Source organism: Apis mellifera, linkage group LG1 (genome assembly GCF_003254395.2).
Source record: "Apis mellifera strain DH4 linkage group LG1, Amel_HAv3.1, whole genome shotgun sequence".
NCBI classification, from domain to species: domain Eukaryota; kingdom Metazoa; phylum Arthropoda; class Insecta; order Hymenoptera; family Apidae; genus Apis; species Apis mellifera.
The window spans coordinates 1,646,618-1,670,975 of record NC_037638.1 but is presented as its reverse complement, the minus strand read 5'-3'; the positions used below and the strand labels follow the sequence as shown (position 1 = coordinate 1,670,975).

Here is a 24,358-nt window from a genome sequence, read left to right as displayed (position 1 = left end):
ATCATTGCTGGTATTACAGTATTTCTTTTTCTTTTTCTTTTTTTTTTTTTTTTCCTCTCTCCACTTTTTATATTAATAATCTAGCATTATCTATTAGATATAATATATAGATAATATATTTATATATATAATATATATATATATAATTTTAAATTCTTATCTCGAATGAAATCACTTTGAGCGGATAAAAAAAAAAATTTTTTCATTTGTTAAATTTTCCATCGATTTATCTCTATATATTTGATCTTATAAAATTTCAATAAAATTTTAAACTCATTTTCGTCATTCATCCTCTCGTTCGATTAATTATTTTAATAATAATAATCTTTCAAGAGATCGAGCTCGAGAGATTTGAAATACTCTTAAATAAACTTTGACGTGAAGTAAAAATGGCATTTACAAACAAATGGAAGAGATTAAGAGATAATTGTTAATTTCCGATTGATCGTGGATGTTTTCCATAACGACGAATTATATACGCAAGAATAAAAAAAAAAAGAAAAAAAAAATCGCATTCCACGAATATTTACATATTTATTAACAACAGCGCGCAGCTGGCTCGTAAACACGAGCTTATTCCTTTGGTCCAAAGAACGGTCGTTTCGAGTTACAACTGCGAAACCAGTTTCACCGATCGTGGATAAAAACAAACAATATTATTTGTCCCTAACATTTTCGTTGAATTACACAACGTGACAAGTGAACAAACATCAAGTTAATACCGGTGGTTTATTTTTTTAATTAACAATAACCTTCTAAGTGCATCTTGTGTTGTATCATTTAAATATATGCAATGCTAATACATACATATGTACCAACCGAGTAAATACGACCTCTATGATAAATCAATCGCGTTACAATAATATTGAAGCTACAATAATATTCTTAGCTACAAATAATAATAACAATGATTTATATACAGATCGAATATCGATATATCCGAAGAAAAATACGCGACAATTGTTAAAATTCTATATCTATATTATTTTTTTTTCGATTATCCGACAATTGTATCGATTCGAAAGTTGTGAGAGAAACGTGGGACATGTTACGTGTGCATTCGATAGACAGCCGTTTCGCTATTATGATAAGGTAAGTCGATGAATTGTACTTTCGTTTTATATTATACATATATATATATAAAAGATTACGTAATATTGAATTTAGAAAACGTATGAACATTATAGAAAATAAATTCCGTGAGTTTCTTTCCTCGAAATAAAATTTATATATATATTTATATAATAATACTTCTAAAAATATTTCATTAGTTATTTCAGAAAATATTCCCAATATCATGTTCCTCATTTTTAAGAATACATCGATGAGTTATCGTCTAATGAAAAGCTAATTTCAAAGCTCATTGTCGAAATATCGTAGTGAGCGGCTGTATCGATGCTTTCGACGATGTTGACTTAATGGAAGCATATTGCGAGAGACACAGGCGACGAGGTTAGGATAGGCAACAGTTTATTGTAAGTTCGTGCGATTTATTGCTGCCGCGTTCGCTCGTTCTTTTCGCTTATAATATTTTTAATTGGAAATGTTAATTGATAAGATTAATCTTCATTGCATAAAATAATAATCGCAACGTAATATAATTGCGTGGATGAAAAAAGGAAAGGAAATTGGATTTTACTTGGAAATATATAATTGAAAGTTAATTTAAAAAAAATTGAATTTTGACGATGATTAAGAACCGATTATCGCAATCGCGATCATTTTAAGTAACTTGCAATTGTATACGATGAAAGGAAGGGAATGATTTTTACACATTTTCTTTAATTTTGAGATTTTTAATAAATATAAAAAATAATAATAGATTCATCGCATTGCGCGTACTTTGATCCTGTTTCCGAATATGCTCCGTTTATTTTAATGATATTTTATCGATATTTTTATCAGATATGGAAGTTCGATTAAATAAATTGCACAAGTCGATAATTATCTACGTGTTTTAACAAAGATGAATCTTTGGAATCTTCATTATTTGAGTAGTATTTTATCATTATGATGTACAACCATATCGCTTATTCTATATAAATAATAATAATAATAATAATAATTAATCACGAATTATTATATACAACAATGATCAATTATTATCAAAAATAATAAATTCTTTGTTTTGTAAAATAGAATTAATGTTTCTTAGAGAAAAAAAAAAATTGTAAAAAATTGTAAAAAATATTTCTGCGTATAAATTCGTGCTGCCATGATTTTTTTTCACTGAACTGCTAACTTAAAAGAGAAAAAAATCCATTGAAAGTGAAAAGGAGGGAAAGATTGAAACGACGCATGATGAAGGATTTTTCTGGAACAAGGTCAAGACTTGTAGCCGGAAGTTTTCAACGGTTTCAACATTGAGTTGACAATAGCCTTCCGGATTCGAGGAAGGTCATTTTTTTTTCTCTTGATAACAATAACTTCAAGCTTGATTTTATCGACGAGCGAAATAGAATGGAACAATAAGCAGTTTTATAAGTGCAAATTGTAATTTGATTGCTTATTCAATAAAGGCTATTAAATATATAGAACAATGAGTAGTTTTATAAGTGCAAATTGTAATTTGATATTTTATTGCTTATTCAAATATAGACCATTACAATTAATATAGAATTTATATACTTTTCTATTTATTAATAAAAATCTATTCGTACATATATTATATATTACATAATTTCTATAATTTATATATATATTACATAATTTCTTAACTTTAAAGACAATAGTAGTACGCGTATATTTCTATATCTTAATTAATTATAAAATGTAATGCATGGTATAGTTGTTGTTCGAGATTATTTAATAAATTTTACAATCTATAATAATAAGATCAGTAACTATGATTTCAAGTTGAAAAATAATGATAACATTTCAACATCTACAATTATTCTTCAGAATAAATGTTATAAGATAACGATTGCATCAGTAAATTTTACTGATTACTTTTTTTATTAACATTTATTAATAAATTCATTTAAAATGTGTATCATACTTGTTATATGTTATTTTTATCTTACATTTCATTATCACAAAATGATAATGGAGGTAATGAAAGACACGTTGAAATCGAAATTTACTATTGAAGTAGCTTGGGATAAAACGATTGATATCCTTTAAAAAATACTCGAAGACATCGGAAACTCTGCTTCTTGAGTTTGCAAATAAACATTCTTTTATACATCCGTGTCCGAATCGCTTTCTAGATATATATAATCAGTAGTTCCGCTAGTACTGCTTTCAGTGTATTTCTTCTTTGTTTTTTTTTTATTTTGTTTTACATTCTCGTTTTGCTTTACTTTTCTACAATTTAAGCGATAATTTTTTTTTAATTTTTCGATAATTGCGTTTATTTTACTTAATAATATAAAAAAAAATGAAAATAAAAATATAATAACAATCGTACTTGTATTTGATTTTATGTCTGATTCTTTGTATAACCGTGGCGCATATAAGTGTTAACAAAGTTCCTAATAATGCTAATAAAATGGCTATAAGAATAACATCGACTTGTAACCAAGGATCTTCTTTCTCACGTTTACGTGGTTCAAGAGTTACGGGATGACTGCCAAGTAAATTAGAATTATATTATTTATCGTATTTTTAGAAATATAATATTTCAATATTTCTCGATCTTTTCAAGACATCAATTCTTTTTCTAATATAATAAAAACTTACTCTCTCTTCTCACAATTGCATAAAAATGATGTGAAAAAAATATTTATTATCTGAACGATTGTTATTCGAAAAATTCTCATCAAGATTATCGGATGATTTTAATACTTAAGATGCGTGTGGATATTCGAGCAGACTCGGGTGAAATCGGACAAGTTCGGGTGTGTCTCGGGTTGAGATGCAAGTTTCAAATGTCCCGAATATCCGTTTAAGCCCGACTTCTTCCGAATCTGCCCGAAGCATCGAAGCATATTTGCACACTCCTAACCAATATATTTGGATTTCATTTCGATTCCATTGCGCTTACGGTAATTCCGTTTCCTGTTTTCCGAGTTCTTCGAACGTCGTTATCATCGCCCTCTGAAGATCTTTTCCTAATTGTTTAAAAGTGGATTTTCCTAACCAATCTGCCAGATCATCTCGACCTAATTGTCGAAGTCTGTGAGTTAAAATTTCATGAGTGGTGCCTTTGCCCTCGGCTGGAGCACTGTTCCAATGCACGAGATGTCGAATACAAGGAATGGTTTCATCCACGTTACGTTCTTGAAAAAACAAACGAAAATAGATAGGTGGATTGAAGTGCATAAATGTTGCAATAATAGAATAATCACGATATAATTTATTTACTAATCACGATATTTATCGAAATCAAGATTTTTGATTGTTGATATTTCTATGAATGTAGGTGTTTATTCACACACTTGAAAAGGATTTATTTCAATTTTCGGTGGATTTTATGAATACGTTATATTTCTTCTAACAAATAGAAGAGAAAATAATCGTTAATGCATTTTATTCAATCATTAGTCGATTTACCAGCACCTGCCAGATCTCTTGGTAGCTCGTAAGTGGTGTAATGAAGTGCGGCTATCAGTCGTCGACACTCGAAGTGATTAAGACGAGCGGCTAAATATTCCAATTCATTTAAATTAACATCGATCGTGGCAAGGACATCGTATCGCAACAGAATAACAATGAAGCTTAACCGTGTGGGCCATTCGTGCCCATTTTTCGACGATCCTTTCATCGTGAGATTAACGAAATAACCTTTTCGTTTCGCGAGAAATTGGCTCTCGCGAATTTCATAGAGGATACAATCAATGTATGCGACAAATTTCACGAAAGATTTTTAAAATGGATTCACAATTTAAAAAAAGCTCGATCAATCGTGTGATCTACGGAGTATCGATCGATTATTGAAATTATGTTAGTTTATGTAGATTTAGAAGAACCATTCATTGATTCGTTAAGTATTTCTAAAAAGATTGAGTTGTATTATAAAAATAATTGTACAAATTAAATATTTTCATGACTTTGTAATATCCTCGTTTTATAACATTATACAAATGTAGTCCGATAATTCATTTAATGTTAAAATAAAATTACAGGTGTGAACATTTGAGAGCTTTATACAATTTTTGTGTTGAATTTAATATATTCAACACATTTTTTTTAATTACACGCTTTATCTATGCGGTCTTTTCGCTGCTCTCTTTCGTTTCTTCTTGAAACATCTTTGGCAACCTGGTGACTTCGTTGTCTCTTCCGCCTCTTTCGCGGGCGTCGCGGGAACTGCAGCGTTTTGTGTGGCAGTGTTCACCATTTCGTATGATGGCGCCCTTTTCCTTTTCCTTCGTGGCTTTCGAAGGAAGTAACTTCTAGATATATCTCCTCCCTCTTCTTCGATCATAATAAATTTACTAACCAATTATTATTATTATTATTATTATTATTATTACTATTATTATTCATTGAGTTTATTATTACAATAAATTTTTTCGAATTAATCACACTTATAATATTACCCTTTTTTCTTCTTTCCTCGTAATCGATCGAACAGATGCCCGAATTTTTTCTTTATAAACAGAGTGCAACAACATGTAATTAATATAATTGAAATAACAATGATCGTTGCAGTTTGCACCGATAATGTGAAAGTGGTGAGCCCTGCAAATGGTAAGAATATTTATTTATCACGATCAAGGGGGAATTGTTATAGCTGAGAAAAATTTATTACTGATTTTCTCGATTTGTTTCGGCAATTTAGCGTTTGGCGTTGTATTCGGTTGTTGATATTCATCATAGTCTCTGGAGAATCATAAATAAAATTGTTACGGAATGAGAAAAACATTAGTCTGAAACTTACGTCTGTTTATTCTAGATGTCGCAAATAGTATTTCTAGGAACATATGCGTTGTGTTTTCTCTAGTTTTATTTGAGTCATATTTATATTTGGCAGAAATTTCTGAAATAGCTTAAGTGCATGGTGGACGAAAACGAAAATGTTTCTTCTTATTAAAAAAGAAGAAGAAGAAGTATTATTTTAATATTTTTATACATACTGATTATCATGAGAATTATCATGAAGATTGTCATGAAGATTGTCATGAGGATTGTCATGAGGATTGTCCTGAGGATTGTCATGAGGATTGTCATGAGGATTGTCATGAGGATTGTTGTGAAGATTGTTGTGAAGATTGTTGTGAAGATTGATGTCAAAATTTGGCGGACACTCTGAAGTTTGGAACAGCTTGTAGTATCTGTACATTGTAACAAAATATATCAAAGTTTTATCGATTATTCTAACAAATATTAAACGTCAAAGATTTTTTTTAAACATCAAGTTTCCTCAAATTATTTCTCGAGGAAGTAGAATTTATTCATTATCAAATATTAATATCTTACCCAATAGGTTGGATTTGACGAATCACCTTTGGGGCATTCGTAGTTTTCATACTGAATTCTGCGAGGCACGCGACCAAATCTCTTCTTCCGATTCGTTCAAGACGATCGTTCAAAATCGGATACGTGTTCCTTGTGTTCGTTTTCAATTGGCATATCCATTTCACGAGCCTTCGAAAACAGCTTTGATCTCGGGCTAATTTTTGTATCTGCGTTTCCGATAAAGGAGCTGTCGTAATAATTCGTAATAATGTACCTTATTCTTCGAATAATTATTTTTTATCGAATTATTATTATTTTATATAAAAAGAAATTTGTTCATTGCTTATCGAGCGCATATCGCTTCGATGTGATAATTAGAATTTTATTATATTCGATATGGATATTATCTTTGACATGACGATTGACATATTTTTATCGTATCGAAAGTGTATCATCTTGGAAATGAATCACGATGCTAACTAACACTATGTAATTGTGTTACACGTATATTTATCTTGTCATTTTAGAATTAATATCAGTTTTAATTTAATCATTAATTTAGAATCCAACAGTAGATATATATATATAAAACGATAATTTAATTGTAAGTCATGTATAAAGTATTGATATTTAATAAATATTAATACCGATACGTGTTGTTGTTGAAACATTTATCGAATAATAATATGGCTCGGCTTTAAAAAAACGTCATTGAATCATTTTTGTTTAAGGGTATGAGAAATGATTTTAGATTTTATCTCACGCGTATGTGACTCTGCATAGAAAATATTTTTTCAAAATTCTAAATAGGGAGAACAATAACGTTTGTTCACTTACAATTAGAACCTAAGGATACAAGTTTGACACATTCTTCAGGCTTCAAGTTTGACGCTAACAGCTGGAGTTCTGGTACATCAACCTCAGTAATGATCTTCACATAAATAAAAGACGGTACATAATTTTTTTTTTTTACAATTATTTAAGTTACTTATTTAAAATATTTTTGAACGAGATTCTTATCTTGCCTGATCAATTTATATCATTTCATGAAATGAAGTATACCTGGAGGAAAGAAGGGATAAGGTAAAGTAAAAGTAGAATCAGTGCAATTTCTAATGTGTTTCTTAAGTTCATCGAGGTTTCCAAGGAATTAATACAATTCAATTACATTTTTTTTTTAATGATTCTTAATACTAGTTTTCTTAAATTAATGCATTCTTATTCTTCGAGTAAAGTAACACTGATTGTCCGATTTTTATATTCAAATCAAATCTGTTAAATATCCTGTAATAAATAGAATCGGTCGGTTAACGAAAAGTGGTAGAAATATAGTAAGTGAATGGAGAAATTCAAACCTTAAAAACGAAACTTCGTTTGGTACGCTATCCAACATAACCTATAACCTGATATTTGGTTAAAAAAAAAAGTGACATAGAATAATCTTCAATTCCTTAACTATACTACACAAGAAACGACACAGACGAAACAGAATGTTTTAAAATATTTTCAATCGAGCAACTTCATCCATCAATTTCATGTTTCAAACTAATCCGTTTTGCAATACTTATGCGTACAACGTGAACATAGTCAGTTTGATTCACATTATACGTGCAATTAAAAATGATTTGTGATGTCAAATAGATCAGGTTTTGAAATAATTCATTAAAATATTTATAACCGAGGAAAGATATAGTCGCTTGAATAATCGATAGCATTAAAACGACAGTCGATTATGGATCTGTCAAAAATGTATTTTCTCGTCTGACAACAAAATGTAATTCCACCGATTTATACGAATTTTACATGCCCATTTTAGAATGAAATTTGTATGCTCAATTTACATTTTATTTGTGATTTTTGCCGAAAACAAGGTGAGCCTTTACAAGAGAATCTATGATTGTTTAATCGTTTAATTTTACAAAATTTAATAAAAATTATTATCATATCACATGGCGTAACGCGTTGACGACACACTGTGATAAGACAGTGTGAAGATAATCAAATGATTTTTTAACTGCACAATATCATGTTTGGCGCCTTTTGAGTTTTGAATCATAGGAATTTTTTTAGAATTTATTATATTTATTCTTTAATTTTAATTTCTATTATCTCTACAATTCTAACTAATTCTAATTTTTGCAATATTAGTTATCATTTCATATGAAATTTTTAATGTAATTCATTTCAAAAGAAAGTAGGATAAATATTATTTAAAAAAAAATATCAATTTGAAATATTTTATACGATTGTTTGTTAAAAAGATGTTATATTGCAAAAATTAACACAAAATATTATGTGTTTGAATTAATTTAATTTTTTAATTGATGTTCAAGGAAAAATTTTTCGTACAATGTATCGCCAATATAAAGGAGAACGAACTCGTATATCTGTCAAACTTGTTAAACCCTGTAGAATGTTTGCAACTTGTACAAGCTATATACGAAGTAACTCCGATGAAAACGGAACGTAGAGTGAAAAAGTATGAAACTTTGATGAATAAAGATTTCGCTGGAATGTCGACATTGTCGAAGGAATGTCTTCTTAATCTTGAAGAATGGAGCCAAGATTTTCCAAGTAAAAATAATTAGAATCAAAGGTGTAAAGATAGGTGAACATATCTGTTGATATATTATTTATTATTATTAATTAATTTTGTGTATATATTATACTATCTTCAATAATTAGTTCATTCTACTTTTTTTTTTTTTTTTAAAAAATTAATCGAATGTTGAATTCTTCATGAAAAAATAATTTCTTCGTAGCAAATGCGAGACCAAGCGGAAGGACAACGATGGAGATGATATTAAGATGGTTGGGACGACCAGATTTGGCAAAGTACGTGAGAGAAAATCGCAGATCGAGTATTGACTACTACTACGATACAGAGAATTTAGCAGATACGTTAGAATTTCCAGGACACAGAGTGTCGAAAAGGCATACCTCGGAAAAGGATAAAAAAAAGAAGAAAAACAAAAAAAACAATAAGAGAAAGCAGAAAAATTCTAAAACGCAAAATAAAAAAGTTGGGAAAACAGTTGCAGCAACGGGAGCGCATGCTAAAGTGTAACAATTTTTTCAATCTTGCCATGTTTCTTTTTTCTTCTTTTTTTTTTTTTTTTGAATCATATGATTGTGTAAACGATTTTTACACTCAACAAGTATATGTACAAAATTAATATGATTTATTATTATATGAAAAATAATTTTTTTCAACGAAATAATTTTAAAAGCAAAATAAATTTTATTTAACCTAAATCATATTTATTTATTTCAGTAACAAGAATCATCACGACTTAAAAAAGAAAGATAATCGTCATTCAAGACAGCCTAATAACAGTACTAATAAATACATCGCGCACACATCGATGTACTGTTCAATTTTGCTTATTCTATTCTTTATTACCATTTGCCTTGTCGCTGCCTACTACTTTTACAAGCGAAATAGTACGAAGGCACGTGGTACGCGATTCAAGTAATTATCGTAGAGAAAACTAAGCATAATCTGCCAATTTTTTTCATAACGTATCCTTTTTTTTCTTTTTTTTTTTCATTATTATCAAGTCAATAATTTCACGATGCGATTTTCTATCAATTTCATTGCAACTAAATTTTATCATTTCTTTTGCGTATATATATATATATAATAATAATATTGATTGAAAATCGCATAATCATGAAAAACGTATTTAAAACTAACTATCGTTTTGCACAAATTTCGAATTGATTTTAAATATTTATTCTTAATTTTTTATTTTCAGTCATATATTGCATATCTCTATTAATATTTTATCTGAATTATTTATGCATCTCGAATTTAGGCATATGCGGCGACCCAAAGAGGACAAAGATACCGTCACCGATTTGGAATGGAAGGACGAAATTATTTGCTCGTGTACGGATATGGAGGAGTGTTGCACGGGAGAATGTTCGTTGTGCAAAGAAAGTGATTACAAACAACACATGATAGATCGTCGAAGTAGTAGCAGTGACGAGTCTATCAAAGAATTGAATTTTGTGGCGCGTAATAAACCGAAGAAGAAAGAAAAGAAAAGAAAACGATTTGCCTTTTTCCAAAACTCTTGTCAAAATAAGAAGAAGGAAAAGGAACAGGAAAAGGAATATCGGGATAGGAAGTGCGTAAAAAGGAGGAATCTTGGTACGATAGAATTTAAAAATAAGCAAGATGCATCACGATCGTTTAATGCTAATAATTTTTAACCTCAAATAACGTGATGCATCTTGTTGTAGAGTTATTAATAATATAATGGATTTTTCTTTTTCCGAATCAAGGAAAATTTTGGAGAATATGATGAATATGAAGAAACATGAAAAACTATATCCAATGGTTCCAAACAATGTATGTTGTAAATGTTGTAAATGTTCTGTGTATATTAGAGGTATGATTATAACGAGATTTGATTTATCCTTTAAATTCATGTTATATTCTATGCTGAACTTATATATGTATATAGATAAAATATTACGTGAAAAGAAAGCGAAAGAAAAGAAAGCGAGGAAAAAGAAAGAAAAGGAAGAAAAGAAAAGGAAAAAGGAAAAATTGCGAAAAGCAGAAGTACGTCCAAATAATGTATGTTTCAGAGATACGTGTAAATAAACTATTGCTTGATTTGCTACTTAATTGCTTTTATTACTATTTAAAATATTTGAAAGATTTAGAAAGGAGAAAATAATGAAATAATTATTAGATAAATATAAAAAAAATATCAATATTCGATAAACTATCAAATAACATTAGCATAACAATTAAAAAAGAGAACACGTGATCGTAACTATATGTGATGTAAATAATAATTAATAAGCTTTTTTTAATTCGGTATCGTTCATAACTTTTGATTCTCGATTATAAATACGCATTTTTGAAAAATAATTTTTTCTTTCGTTCATTAACAAAAATTTCTTATATTATAAAATTTATTTATTTTTAATTGTAAAAAGATCTGTTATAAAATATTGAAATATTTACATATAACTTATTAGATATATAATAACGAAAATCATGATTGTAAATATCATGTTACAATTTTGATATTAAAATTATTTACAATAAAAATGAATGTTTTATTAATATTAATCTGTGTACTGCATATGGATAATAATATATCCGTGGAATGTATTTCTTATCACAGTTGAAAATACTAAGTTGAAGTTGAAATTATAAATTATTTATAAAAATATGCTTTAATTTAATATAAGTTTAATTTAATAGGTATGTAAAATGAATAATTATTTAAATAACTTTAAAAGAATTGATTATTTTTCATATTAATTATACAAAAAAAATTATTTATATATTTGTATATTATTCATATATTAGTCAAAATAAAATATCGCAATATATAGAAACATTAATAAAATAACAAATATTATGACAATAATAATATTTTTTTTATGATATTATTTTAAATAAATTGATTTTATCTAAATTATTTGAGTTATTAATTTTTTTTGTTTTTTGATGTCATTAAAAGTTATTAATTTATGTTTAATCAATTTTTATTTATTTATATGAAAATATAATTTTTCAATTATGTATAAGTATTTTTTGTAATAGAGATCTGATTAGCAATCCTTTTTTGTATTTAATAATTTAACTCAATTAAACTTAAATCATTAAAAAAAATATATATATAAAAAAAAAATATAGTCATAAATAAAATCAATTATTCAATTTTTTTTCAATAATAAACTATGAAAATAAAGTTAATAAATCATAATTATCAAATCATTTTCCATTATAATGCACATATTATATGAAGCTATCTTATATGTTATCTTATGTTAAACGTATTTGGTTTAACTAGACAATATTTTTTTAAAATTGTTTAATATATTAACTGTAATAATAAAAAATCATTGAACTATACTTTATACAACTGTCAAATCAAATGCAACTTCAATTTCAATCTTCTTTAAGGATCTTCGAATTGACCTTCCTCGTAGTTAGATAGCCAAACTAAAGTCCCGTTTTGTAACATCTTTAAAACTCGCGTCATAATTCGATCCTCATGGAAATCCGCAGGACGATATATTTGTTCAAATGGCTGATAAAATGTGAATGGCGGAAATGTTCGCCTTTTTGGTTCTTTATTTTCTAAAACAAAAACATAACTACTTTATCTAACCTTTAATATCTATGACATTTATTTTAATAACTATAGTTTAATAAATATATTTATTGAAACTATTATGCTATAAAAAACTACTTTATAACTATATTTTTATACTAAACTTATCATGTTTAAATTATTAAATGAAATATTAATTATTTTTCAATTGTTCGTGCTACGAACTAATTCGTGTTATACGAATGCTATATAGAAGGAATTATGAATATTTATGAGTATATTTAAGTTATAAAGAAATGATTATTTTCAATCAATTAATTAATTTCCGATTTATTATAAATATTAAATTTATGTATCTTTATTTTACCGTGAGGATCAAATTCGTCGGCCGAATCTTCCGAACTATCCCAATGTTCATCAAATATTTCGTTATGAGATCCTTCTGGTCTAAAATAATATTATTTTATTTAAAAGTAAAATAAATTTAATAATATTGGAAAATTTAATGTAATTTAATTCTTTGCTGAAACTTTTGTTTTGATTTTTAACATTTTTAGTAACAACTTACAATACGCATAAAAGACATTCGTCGAATGAAGAGCTTGATGATGAAAAACTTTTTTCACTTCCAGTTGGTGATTTCATTTTTGATCCACAAGGAGATTCATAGCCAAATATAGGATCCAACCAATAATGTCTCAAAGTATCTCTCATATCTTTATAATTAGGACACCTAGTGTACTATTGATTTGATCCATTAATATAGAATATCCATAATAATTTTTTAAAAATAAACAATGTCAATTGTCGTATTACATAAAAAATTTAAGATGATCTTAAATGAAATTTGGCTTGTTTTTAATCATGAAACCGTATCTTTTGTACTTATATCCTTACCCATAAACATTCAGTTGAAAAATAATTTTGTTCAAAATCTAATCCTTTCAGATTTGGTAAATTAAATATTATTTCTGGTGCCATTTCAAATTCATTGTTATATAGATCTATATATTTCAAGTTGTGCAATAATTTTATACTTTCAGGTAATTCATTTAAATAATTATGACGTAATTTTAATTCTTCTAACAATGTCAATTCTCCAATATTTTCAGGAAGATTTGTCAAGTGATTATTATTTATTATTAATCTACTCAAATTTTTTAAAGAACAAATTTCTTCTGGCAAGAAAAAGATATTATTGTAACCTAAATTTAGTTCAGATAAATTGGTAAATTTGTTTATCATTTCAGGTATGCTTGAAAGTCCCGTATTACATATGTCAATTGTTTTGAGACTAGATAAAATTTTTTTTGTATTAATAGGCATAGTTGTAAAAAAATTTTGATAACATACTTTTCCATTTCCAATTATTAGTTCTTCAAGATTCGTCATTCCAATAATTATGGTTTCAATATCTTCAGTGCTAAGATTGCATTGTTTCATCAATAATTTTTTAACATAGGATATAGATGATTTCTTTGGCAAATTTAATGTTTGAAATCTTGTTTCATTCAGTGATACAGTTTCAAGTTTCTTATATCTGGAATTCAATATCCATTTTGGAAATGAAAGACAAACATTATTTTTTTCTGCATAAAATGTAGTTAAATTAGTACTCAGAGGATAAAAATCCAATTTTGAATTTATGTTGCATGAAAATTCAAGAATTTGCAAATTTTTCATTCCTTTGCTTATACAATTTGGAATCCATTTAAATTTATTGTCATTAAGATAAAGAACTTCTAATTTATTTAATTTTGCACATGAATCTGGAAGATTTGTTAAATGATTTGTATTTAAAGATAAAACCTCTAAATTCAATAAATTTCCTAAATTACTAGGAAGTTGATTCAATTTATTCTGAGAAACATATAATTTTTTCAATTGATGTAATTCACAGATTACATTTGATAAGAAAGATAAACAATTATTATTTAAATTTAAATATTGCAATTCTTTTAGCATGTTTAAAGAATTAGGTATATTATAAAGTTGACTATTGGATAAATTAAGATCAATAAGCTTTAAAACTGGTTTAGTAACAAAATATTTTATATGGGATTGTTTTTCTAATAAAAATAAATTTTCAATGATTTCTTTTTTTGTCATATTTATAATTTCTTTATCAGTTCCTTGTATCAATAATATATTTAAATCATTTTCATATATTATATTATGTGCTGTTGCACTTAATAATGTATTATTGTTTGATAAACTTTTTGAGTTCTGTTCCTTTGTCATATCTAAAAAATAATTTAAAATAATATACTTTATATTTAATTTATGTTTATGAAATATATATAAAATATAGTATCTATATTTTATATCTAGTATCTATATTTTATATATATATATATATCTGGAAATTGTTTTGGTATTTTTCTATTTTCCAAATAAATTTGTAATAAATATATAAATAAATCATTTTTATTCAATATAAATATAACCTAATAAAAAACTATTGTAATTTTTAATTATTTCTTATATATAAAAATAAAAAATTTTGTACTTTATATTTATTATTTTCAAAATAGTTTATCAATGTTTACCTTTGTTAAAATTAAAATTTATTATAAAAAAAAAAAATACTATAGGCAAAAAAAATATTAGATTAAAAATTGTATAAAAGTGACATCATCTGATAGTAAACATATTGTATATCATATATCTATTATATAGTAGTTCTACCATAGATTACCTAGATAGGAAATAAACTTCTCATACAATATTTTTTTTTTATTACCGGAAATAAGAAATTACATAATATGATTATTTTACATGTTGCATTATCGATTCAGAATATAATTACAAAATATATATAATTAATAAAATTATTACAAACTAAAATCAAATTAATTGTATTCAAAATTACGATTAACGATTATTATATTCATATTCATATTATATTAATATATTATTTTTTATACTTATTTTTTATACAATATTTTATACAATTCTTCATATTTATTCTTTATTATATTTTTTAAAAAGTAATACTTATAATTTACTTTTTTTTTATATTACTTTCTTTATGAAATTTATGATATGATTTAAGATAGTTACAATATAATATTACGATGAAACGTTTGGAAAAAAAGAAACACGTTTTTTTCGGAAAATAAAAAAAGATGCTCTTTTTCTGAAATTATTAAAATATTTTCTTTGATTTTTCTTAATGGAATATTCTATCAAAATGGCTGACAAGATGTTATCATATTTTTTAAGAGAAAAAGCGTTATTTTTAGAATACTGCAAATAAAATTAGTTTATAAAGAAGAACAAATAGTACAAAAATATAAAATAAAACAAAAAAATAGAATACTGTAAAAATTAAGGAATTAGCACCATTTTTAGAGTACCGTAAATAAAATTAAATTATAAATAAGAAAAACAAATAATATAAAAAAAATAGAGATGGCGTTAATTGCTATATTGTAACTTTATCCTCCTTATTTATATTAGTTCATATTAGTTTCACTTAAACATTTCAGAGATGGCACTGATTTCCTTATTTTTCTGCCATTTTTGTTTTTCTTACCTATATTTGTTTTGATAAATAAGATCAGAGATATCGATTATCATTTTTTCATTATTTCTCTTTCAAAAGTGCAATGTGTTTTAATCTTTAATATCAAACATAGATATTACATTTTTGATTATCTTCAATATTTTGTAAAGGATAGTATAGTTTGATGCGAGTTTTTGAAAGTTTGATCTGACAACAAATGAAATAAAAAGAAATTCTGAATATGAAGCAATAAGGAATAACAAATACATTAAATTTTAAATCTATCTTATACTATATCCTATAATCTATCCCATTGTTTAATATTTATCCTAAAATAGAATTATATCTATTTGAAGATATATTTATTGGTATTAAATAAATACATACTCTTATTTCAATGATGATATAAGAAAAACAAATAAAAACAATTCATTTTGATAACAAATTGTATATATATTTATATTTTATAACTATATAATATTTTATAACTATTGTTTCTTTTTGCCATATTTTAATTTGTTTTTTAATTTTTTTGGATTTATTCCATACATTCTTAATCTTTCAGGATTTAGTGAAGCAATATCATTATTGATTTCTTTGTTCTTTAAATTTTTCTTCTTTTTTTCATCGAATTTCTTCTTTATAATCTTTTCCTTTAATTTTGCTTTTTTCAAATGTTTGACATTTGACTCATTATGATTTTGATCATTAAGTTTTCTTTTAGATATAGATTTTTTATTAATAAATTTATCAGTAACTTCTTTTTGCATTTCATTTTTGGTAGACTCTTTGAAATTGTTAATTTTTAACTTTTCTTGCTTTGATTGCTCAAGCTGTTCTTGCTGATTTTTCTTTTCTTTAGATTTTAGATTTTTCTTTGATTTTTTTTGTTGTGTTTCATCAATATTATTTATAATCTTCTTCTTATTAATATCATACTTTTTATTATCTATTAATGTTTCATGATTAATTTTAGCAATAGATGAGTTGTTTTCTATTCCTTGTATATTTTTTTGCTTTTCTCGAGGTTTCTTTTTTGTTTCCATATTGATGGTGTTAATAGTATTTACAACTTGCTTTTTATCTTCTTCATCTTTTTCATCTTCAGGTTCTCTAAAAAAACATCGAATACAGATAAGTAAATAATAAAAATATAATTAAAAAAATAATTAAAATTATATTTCTCTTTCTTTTTTTCTTACTTGTATAAACTACTAAGTATCTTTCTTTTAAGTGCTTCATTTTTAGCTTTTTGTTTAAACATTCGAACATCATTAAGTTCTGCATAATCTGGCTTATGTTGAAGAGCTTTTTTTAAAGAGCACCATTTGTTCAGTTCTTTATCATCAGCCATTAATATCTGATAAAAAATATAAATATAATTAAGATTTTTTAAAAATTAATAATAATGAATAATTAATAAATAATAAATAAAGAAAATTTCTTACTTCTTCCATGGTTAAACCATAATCGTTTGGTACAACTTTTCTATATTTAAATCTACATGGTATATCACCAATCATATCCTCATAATCCAATGAATAATATTTATCAAAATATTCTTCATAAGATTTATATTGTTGTGGATCAAATTTTGGCTTTTCTTGTGCCATAAGTTCTGCGAATTTAGATTTTCGTTTGCGTCTTCTTCTTTTAGGATCTTCTATTTCTTTTTGAATCTTTTTTAATGGATCATAATCTGCATCCATCTGAAATAATTTTTAAATTTTATTTCTTTTGTTAAAATTTATAATAATTAAAAACAAAATTACGTTAATAATAATTAATATAGTTAATAAATAGTTAATAATAAAATTACATTAAAATCTGCATCTTCGCAGTGCGGCTCTTTATATTCTTCTTCTTCATAATTCTCTGTATTTGGATCATAATCATCCCACGTATTTTCAATTTCTAGTTGATCATCAATATCTGGAAATTCAGGTTTAACATCTGTTTCGGGGACGGCATAATAATCATCATTAAAAATTTGTGTCATTTTTCGATCATGTTCGGTAGGATCAAAATCACCTTCCAAATCAAGATTATTAAATTGTATATCATCATTTCCTGTAACCTCTCTTAATGTTTCCATTTTTTCTTCAATTTCTTTTCTCTTTAATGCTTTTAACTGCATAAGTTCCTCTTTCTTTCTTAGTTTTTCGTCTTCTTTTCTTTTTTTTACTTCTGCTCTTTTTTCAGCTCTACGAGTATCTTTTCGTCTTAAAGAATTTTCCATAGTACGTGGGTATCGTTTAATAAATTCCTGATCAGGTTCTTCGAATCTAAAATTATATTTATGCTCAAACTGTTCTTGTTTTTCAATATTTCTTTCATCTTCTGATAAATTTTCGTCACTATCGTGAATTGCGTAAGTTTCATGTTCATTGCTAATATCATCTGATCCTGTATAATTTTTATCTAGATATTTATTATTGAGCACATAATCTCTTAAAAATTTTTCATTAGCATCTAAATTTGGATTTGTCCAAAAATCACGTAAAGGTTTGAGTACTTCTTGTTCATTTTCATTTATATTTGTTTTTTGACCTTTTAACCATTCTTTATAATCAGCCTCTTCCTAAACAATAAAAATAAAATAATAATTCTATTTTTTTTTTTATAAAAAATAGAAAAGATTAACTTACTTTTTCTTTTTCACTTTCAGATTTGATTTTTGGTTTTAATAAGTCATCTTCTTCTTCCTCTTCTTGCAATGCATTTTTAAAACTTTCTTTTAATTCTTTTTGCTCTTGAATATATGTAATTTTCTCAAATTCTTTATTTTTTTTTTGAACACTCTCATCTTCACTATCACTAAATTTTCCTTCTCTTTCTACAATAATCTTTCTTTCGTAATCTCTTAAAAAAATAGCTTTTTCTTTTTTAGTTTTTTGTTTCTTCTTTTCTGAATATAATTCCTGTGTCTTGTTAGTATCGTCGAAAAATGTTACATCTTGATTATAAATTTTTGGATCTTTATTTTTTAAAAGAGCTAATGTCTTGTAAAAGTCTTTATCAAATTGCTCTGTCAGCTCCTATAAAAAATATCTAATTAGGAAATAAAATATATTTAAATATTATAATATATTATAATATATATATTTATAAAACTTTATAAATGTGAAAAAATTTTATTATACATTTCCTTCTTCACTTTCAGAACTTTCACTTTCAGAACTTTCATCCGATATTGCATTTATATTGATATCTCCGTATTTTGTTTTTACTGAAATATAAAAAACAAAAATAGTTTGACATAAAAGGTTATAAAATTATACTATATATATATATATATATATATATATTACTTACATTTGTTTAATTCTTCTTTTTGCCGCCAATTATTATAATTTTTGGCATAATCTTTATTTATCTTTAATTCTTTTTCAGAATCAGAATTATCGCCATTAAATAAATTAGCCATTATTTCAACGAATCAAAAGTTAACTAATATATAATGAAAAATAAAGTTCTTTTGATTTTCAATATTTTATAATTTTTAATATAAAATAATATAAAAAAAAGTCTTAATGTTACTTACAAATAAAAATTATTGCAAGTTATAGAAAATAAAATTTATTCTTTTTGGAATAATATAAAATAATAGAATAGAACGAAAAGGTTATGTTTACGCGAATAGAAGTGCACATGCTATCTTTTCCTAAGAATTTAAATACTACTTAAGATTTTATTTATTAATTGATTGTAAAACAAATTTTTATTATTGGAATAAAACATATTAGATTATCTATTAATAAATAGATAAATAAAATAAGATAATTTTATAAAATTGATTTATTTAAAAATATAAATATATAATATAAATATAAATATAAATATAAATATATAATATATTTGACAGGTTATCTGTATTTATTAAAATTTTTTGAAATATTGTCAATTATATTGTACATTATAATATTGTACATTATAATTTATAAATTAGTATTAATTCCATAATTTTTAATTATTTATTAATATTTATTCAAAATTATATTTTTTTGTTAGAAATCAAATAATTTTTTATAAAAAATATAAAATATTAAATTTTATTTTAATTTATATATATAAATTATATTTATATATTGTAAAATTATTTTTCTTTGTTTTATTAATACTCTCTAGATATATTTGTTCAGAATATTTAAGTTATTAAATGATAACCTGTTTTTTATTTCTGTTATTTAGTTTTCATATATTCGAAATTCGTATTCTTAATTTTATTCTTAATAAATTTATTCATTTCCAAATTTGTATTCTTAATCTTATTTTTAATTTAATAAATTTATCCATTTAATAATAAATAAGCATTAAATTGAAATATATTAGATGGATTATGTAATTCATTAATAGAAGAATTTTTAAATTTAAATCAATTTATTATATATTTCTGTTTTCAAAATTCTTGCCAAAAAAAATTTTGTCATCAAAATAGCTTTCTAAAATTTATAGAATTTTATTTGCCAGAATTTATATTCGTCGAATCTTTGTCTTTAAAGAATCATTTTTTAAAATTTTTATTCTCAGATTTATTGTTCATTCGAAATTCATAACCACAATTTCTGATTCTTCTTAAAAATCTCATTTGTAAAAATCCTATTTTTGAAATTTTTGCTCCCGAAATTTCTATCTTTGTAAATTTAATTTTTTAAAATTTTTACTATAAAATTCTTACTTTCAAAAATCTTTCTAATTTCAAACTCCGAAATATTTCTTGAAATTGCAAATTTTTGTATATCTTTTATAATTAAATAATTAAAATCGAATTATCTAAATTGTTTCTAAAAATTCTGAAAGGAGAAATAAAAAGACTTTTTTTTACGTAAAACAGGGCTTGCAGAGGCCAGCTCATTTTATTTAGAAGGCTTATATTTTTGTTTTGTACACAAATGTATACGTATATGTATATATATATATGTATATGTATATGTATATGCACACACATATACATACATATATATATGTATATTTAAAAAGCGCTGTATACAATTTTTAGAATGTCGTTAAAGTTTTCTATGTATAATATATTTCGTCATTCTCGTTTCAATTACGAAATTTACACATTTGTTTCAAACAAAATCGATGCTCGAAACTATTCTTTTCTTCTGGTCATTTCAAAAAATTTTATCTTCCATCCGATTCCAAAATAATTTTTTTTTCTTTTTTTTTTTTTTTTTGTATATGTATAATATCAAGAAAGTTTCGTTGATGAAATTGTAGAATATTAAGAATTGAATAAATGCCGTAGAAAATTGCACCCTGTTGTTTTCAGAAATTAAGTACCGTAGTAATATTAGCGAACGAGACCGATTCGCTTAAAAAATTCGTTTCCCATACCGTTTTATAATCGCAAAACGTATGAGCGCGTATTTCATGCGTGTTGAAATGTTATTACATGTATAGTAGTTGCTCGATCGAGGGATAATAATGTAATCGCTAATTTCCAATTTTCTCCGATGATTCTTTTCCAGTTCCTATTAAACGGAATATGTATGAAAATGAAAATAATCTTTCCTCTTATCGCAATAGTAATTTTTCTTTCCCTCGTTCGTCCATGTAGGTACGTACGCTAGTAAAATTCTGTTAAACTTGTTACCAGACGCGGGAAAAAAATAGCATTCGAAATAGAAATCTTTGCATCTTAGATATCTTTGATATATATATATATATATATTTTTTTATACTTTGATTAATATCTATTTTTTAACAAAAAAACGATATAGAAAAACGATTAGTAATAAATTTTTTACAAATTTTAATGCAAAAGAAAAAACAAAAAAAATAATAATAATAATTTAACGTTTAAATTAGTGAAAAAAAAAAAAAAATTTCGAATCTTTATCAAATGTCAAATAAACGATTTATAATAAGCTTATCGCTTATTATTATTTTCTATTACAAATACTATCTTTACTCAGTTCCTTTAATTATTAGCGATAAATAATATCATGATCCATCATCATCATGAAACAAAGACGCATTATCATGGTGCATCATCGATCGACTCGAAATGACAAGAATTGTACTAACGTGACATTAAACTATAGCGATAAAATATTAATAATATTAATAATAATAATAACAATAATAATAATTAATAATAATAATTATAATAATAATAATTAATAATAAATAATAATAATAATAATTAATAATATTAATTAATAATAATAGTAATGATAATAATAATAATAATAATAATAATACAAATCGTAGAGTAATCATAGCGACATAACAAATAATATGGTGCGCATTATAAACTAATATGTGGCATAGGAATATTTTCTCTTGAAATATGCAATTCTGATCGTGAGTATGAAAAGTTTTAAAATGGATGGTAAATGTATATCACCGTTAGCTTCGATCGTTATATCTCTTCGAAAGAGTACAATATAACATTTAAGAACCATAGAAAGATATAAGCGTGGAACTTTTTCATATTTTCCTAATGTTCAATAAGATTGCACAATTAGTTTCCCCTCTATGTTACAGTAAAAGTTGGATCAACATTATTCACAATATACGAATGCTTGATAATCGTTTCCTATCTATCACTGGGAGGAATTTTCTTTTTCTTTTTTTTTTTTTTTTTTTTAAAAATATCACGAATACTTAAGATAGATATCGGACAAATGTTCAATAATTATCCTTTGGGATGATTCCATTTGAAATAACTAACCTTTGAAACAACGATTATCATATATATATATATATTTATTTTCACCCATCGTACTTCTTTATATTTTACAAAAATACGAAGAGATAAATTTCAATATTTTATATATAATTTTGTTAAATCTCCTTTCTTAAATTCGTTTCATCCATGCTATGTTTATCTTAATTTTTGGTCTTTCTCTCTCTCTCTCTTTCTCTCTCTCTCTCACTCTCATCTTCTACTATCCTTTTCCACGGTGAAAAGAATACTATAAAGAAGAGAAACTCTCACGTTAAATTTTACACGCTCGTTTCAGCAAAGCGTCTCTCGACTTGGATTTTTCGAGCAATTATCCAACTTTCACTGTCCTACAACAGAACACAGAATATAAATTAGAGCTACGTATATAAAAATTCTAAACGAATAGAAATCGATCCCTTAAAATATTTTTAACCTTCGCGATAATTTAATTTCGTTTCTTAACATACGAAAGGAAGTTCCCGCATTTGAGACTCATCATTGTAAGACAATACAATTTCCGTTTCTCGCGTCACTCGTGTCTATTATTTAATCGTATGCTTATGTACGTGTGCGCAAAACAAACTCGTCGTGCACGTACGTGTCTTTGTGTGTTTGTACATTACATCCGGATTAACTGTACACAGCCAATTATTTCTTAGATATCGCAGGTGGAAGAAACATATATTCGTGACAAACGTCTTAACGTTTTAACGTGTTATGATATATTTTCGAATATATAAATACATATATATATATATATTTTTTCTTTTTTTTTTTTTTCTTATATCCATTAGCTGCCATCGCATATTCTAGAACAATTCTGATTCTTGAAAATCATGATTGGATTCGTAAAAATATGGATTCTGTGAAATTCTATGCTACGTTTAGACAAAATGATAAATAAATATCGAATAATATCGAAGTTGAAAAAATGTTGGCCATTTAATATATGGCTCGTAAAGAAAGTACACGAGTGAATAAATTAAATTATTTTAAATGTAAAAAATTAATTCCAATCGATTTTTGAATCGAATTCGTCGAGATCCCTTCTCCCTGAGTTTAATAAAATTCATCAAATGATATGATAGTTTTAAAAAAATGTTAAGCTCAAATGTTCAAATTTTTTTCAAAGGGAAATACAATTCTTTTTTATTTCTTAAAGTTCAATATTTAAATTTTCATTAAACAGTAATCTAAAAAAAAAAAAAAAATAAAATTTTTCTGCTCTCCGTTTTTATTTTCAATAATTAGATATATAATTGGCTGTGCAACTACTTGAATGGAAATATAATGTACGTAATATATATACTTCGTTACATTCATTTATCTACATATGCATATATTATTTCTTACGTTCTCTTTCTTCAGACGATACAGGCATGTATACACGCACAACCGCGGTGTGTGCATACACAACGCAATGCAAATTGCATACAAATGCGTATGCAAAATATGGTCACTTATAAAATTCTTTCGATTAGAAAATATATTTCTATTATATATATATATAATATATATGTATGTAATTATAGATAATTTTGCGTATGTGTGTACATATACATAATATATACTACATATAGAAACATAACTCAAGTATATATATATATACACTCTTTTTATTTATATATATATTTATTCGTATTATTTTTTTTTATTTAAATGGTAAATTTATGGTACTTAGTATAATATGCTTGGAAATCCTTAAGTAATTCCATACTGTGTGTGCGTGATGAGAGAAAAAAA

At 25.2% G+C, this 24,358-nt stretch overlaps 4 protein-coding genes across 17 annotated transcripts; 1 reads left to right on the top strand and 3 right to left on the bottom strand.

The window, feature by feature from the left end:
* Positions 1-122: 122 nt before the first annotated feature.
* On the top strand, positions 123-10,981 carry LOC113219394 (DNA ligase 1-like). 12 transcript variants are annotated; one of them, XM_026446042.1, is made up of 8 exons: positions 7,196-7,293; positions 7,400-7,425; positions 8,676-8,916; positions 9,105-9,405; positions 9,617-9,814; positions 10,161-10,475; positions 10,633-10,739; positions 10,815-10,981. In XM_026446042.1, exons 3-8 carry the CDS (start codon positions 8,796-8,798, stop codon positions 10,955-10,957), a joined length of 1,185 nt encoding a protein of 394 aa, XP_026301827.1. In that variant the 5' UTR covers positions 7,196-7,293; positions 7,400-7,425; positions 8,676-8,795; the 3' UTR covers positions 10,958-10,981. The 12 variants fall into 12 exon arrangements, 11 of the variants coding, with proteins under 11 accessions (XP_026301824.1, XP_026301823.1, XP_026301828.1 ...); XM_026446044.1 differs by having other exon boundaries at positions 8,676-8,950; XM_026446039.1 differs by lacking the exons at positions 7,196-7,293; positions 7,400-7,425 and adding an exon at positions 123-1,092 and having other exon boundaries at positions 9,105-9,177.
* LOC100576820 (myb-like protein A) lies at positions 3,954-6,888 on the bottom strand. Its single transcript, XM_026446049.1, has 5 exons — positions 6,364-6,888; positions 6,021-6,218; positions 5,696-5,766; positions 5,484-5,625; positions 3,954-5,378 (listed from the first exon to the last, which is right to left on the bottom strand). Exons 1-5 carry the CDS (start codon positions 6,411-6,413, stop codon positions 5,144-5,146), a joined length of 696 nt encoding a protein of 231 aa, XP_026301834.1. The 5' UTR covers positions 6,414-6,888; the 3' UTR covers positions 3,954-5,143.
* A 1,044-nt stretch (positions 10,982-12,025) lies between the features above and the next one.
* On the bottom strand, positions 12,026-15,043 carry LOC100576789 (leucine-rich repeat protein SHOC-2). Of its 2 annotated transcripts, none has more exons than XM_003249303.4 (5): positions 14,978-15,043; positions 13,326-14,671; positions 12,997-13,169; positions 12,796-12,875; positions 12,026-12,454 (listed from the first exon to the last, which is right to left on the bottom strand). In XM_003249303.4, the coding sequence occupies exons 2-5, from the start codon at positions 14,667-14,669 to the stop codon at positions 12,273-12,275; spliced, it is 1,779 nt and encodes a 592-aa protein (XP_003249351.3). In that variant the 5' UTR covers positions 14,670-14,671; positions 14,978-15,043; the 3' UTR covers positions 12,026-12,272. The 2 variants fall into 2 exon arrangements, with proteins under 2 accessions (XP_003249351.3, XP_026301821.1); XM_026446036.1 differs by lacking the exon at positions 14,978-15,043 and having other exon boundaries at positions 12,037-12,454; positions 13,326-13,968; positions 14,045-14,097.
* A 1,330-nt stretch (positions 15,044-16,373) lies between these two features.
* Positions 16,374-19,617, bottom strand: LOC724948 (protein KRI1 homolog). 2 transcript variants are annotated; one of them, XM_026446035.1, is made up of 8 exons: positions 19,481-19,617; positions 19,252-19,386; positions 19,080-19,165; positions 18,585-18,974; positions 17,756-18,517; positions 17,385-17,645; positions 17,139-17,296; positions 16,374-17,049 (listed from the first exon to the last, which is right to left on the bottom strand). In XM_026446035.1, the coding sequence occupies exons 2-8, from the start codon at positions 19,361-19,363 to the stop codon at positions 16,425-16,427; spliced, it is 2,394 nt and encodes a 797-aa protein (XP_026301820.1). In that variant the 5' UTR covers positions 19,364-19,386; positions 19,481-19,617; the 3' UTR covers positions 16,374-16,424. The 2 variants fall into 2 exon arrangements, with proteins under 2 accessions (XP_026301820.1, XP_006558683.2); XM_006558620.3 differs by lacking the exon at positions 19,481-19,617 and having other exon boundaries at positions 19,252-19,421.
* Between the last annotated feature and the right edge of the window lie 4,741 nt (positions 19,618-24,358).

Coding starts and splice junctions, on each gene's coding strand:
- LOC113219394 (XM_026446037.1), top strand. CDS start 838: ATGATAAATCAATCGCGTTACAATAATATTGAAGCTACAATAATATTC. Junction 9,815..10,160: donor GCACGTGGTACGCGATTCAA/GTAATTATCGTA, acceptor TCTCGAATTTAG/GCATATGCGGCGACCCAAAG. Junction 10,740..10,814: donor ATGTTCTGTGTATATTAGAG/GTATGATTATAA, acceptor ATATGTATATAG/ATAAAATATTACGTGAAAAG.
- LOC100576820 (XM_026446049.1), bottom strand. CDS start 6,413: ATGAAAACTACGAATGCCCCAAAGGTGATTCGTCAAATCCAACCTATT. Junction 5,626..5,695: donor GAAACAAATCGAGAAAATCA/GTAATAAATTTT, acceptor TACCATTTGCAG/GGCTCACCACTTTCACATTA. Junction 5,379..5,483: donor CGAGGAAAGAAGAAAAAAGG/GTAATATTATAA, acceptor ATAATTGGTTAG/TAAATTTATTATGATCGAAG.
- LOC100576789 (XM_003249303.4), bottom strand. CDS start 14,669: ATGACAAAGGAACAGAACTCAAAAAGTTTATCAAACAATAATACATTA. Junction 13,170..13,325: donor TTTCAACTGAATGTTTATGG/GTAAGGATATAA, acceptor TCAAATCAATAG/TACACTAGGTGTCCTAATTA. Junction 12,455..12,795: donor CGACGAATTTGATCCTCACG/GTAAAATAAAGA, acceptor TTTTTGTTTTAG/AAAATAAAGAACCAAAAAGG.
- LOC724948 (XM_026446035.1), bottom strand. CDS start 19,363: ATGGCTAATTTATTTAATGGCGATAATTCTGATTCTGAAAAAGAATTA. Junction 17,297..17,384: donor ATGGTTTAACCATGGAAGAA/GTAAGAAATTTT, acceptor ATTTTTTATCAG/ATATTAATGGCTGATGATAA. Junction 17,050..17,138: donor ATACTTAGTAGTTTATACAA/GTAAGAAAAAAA, acceptor ATGTTTTTTTAG/AGAACCTGAAGATGAAAAAG.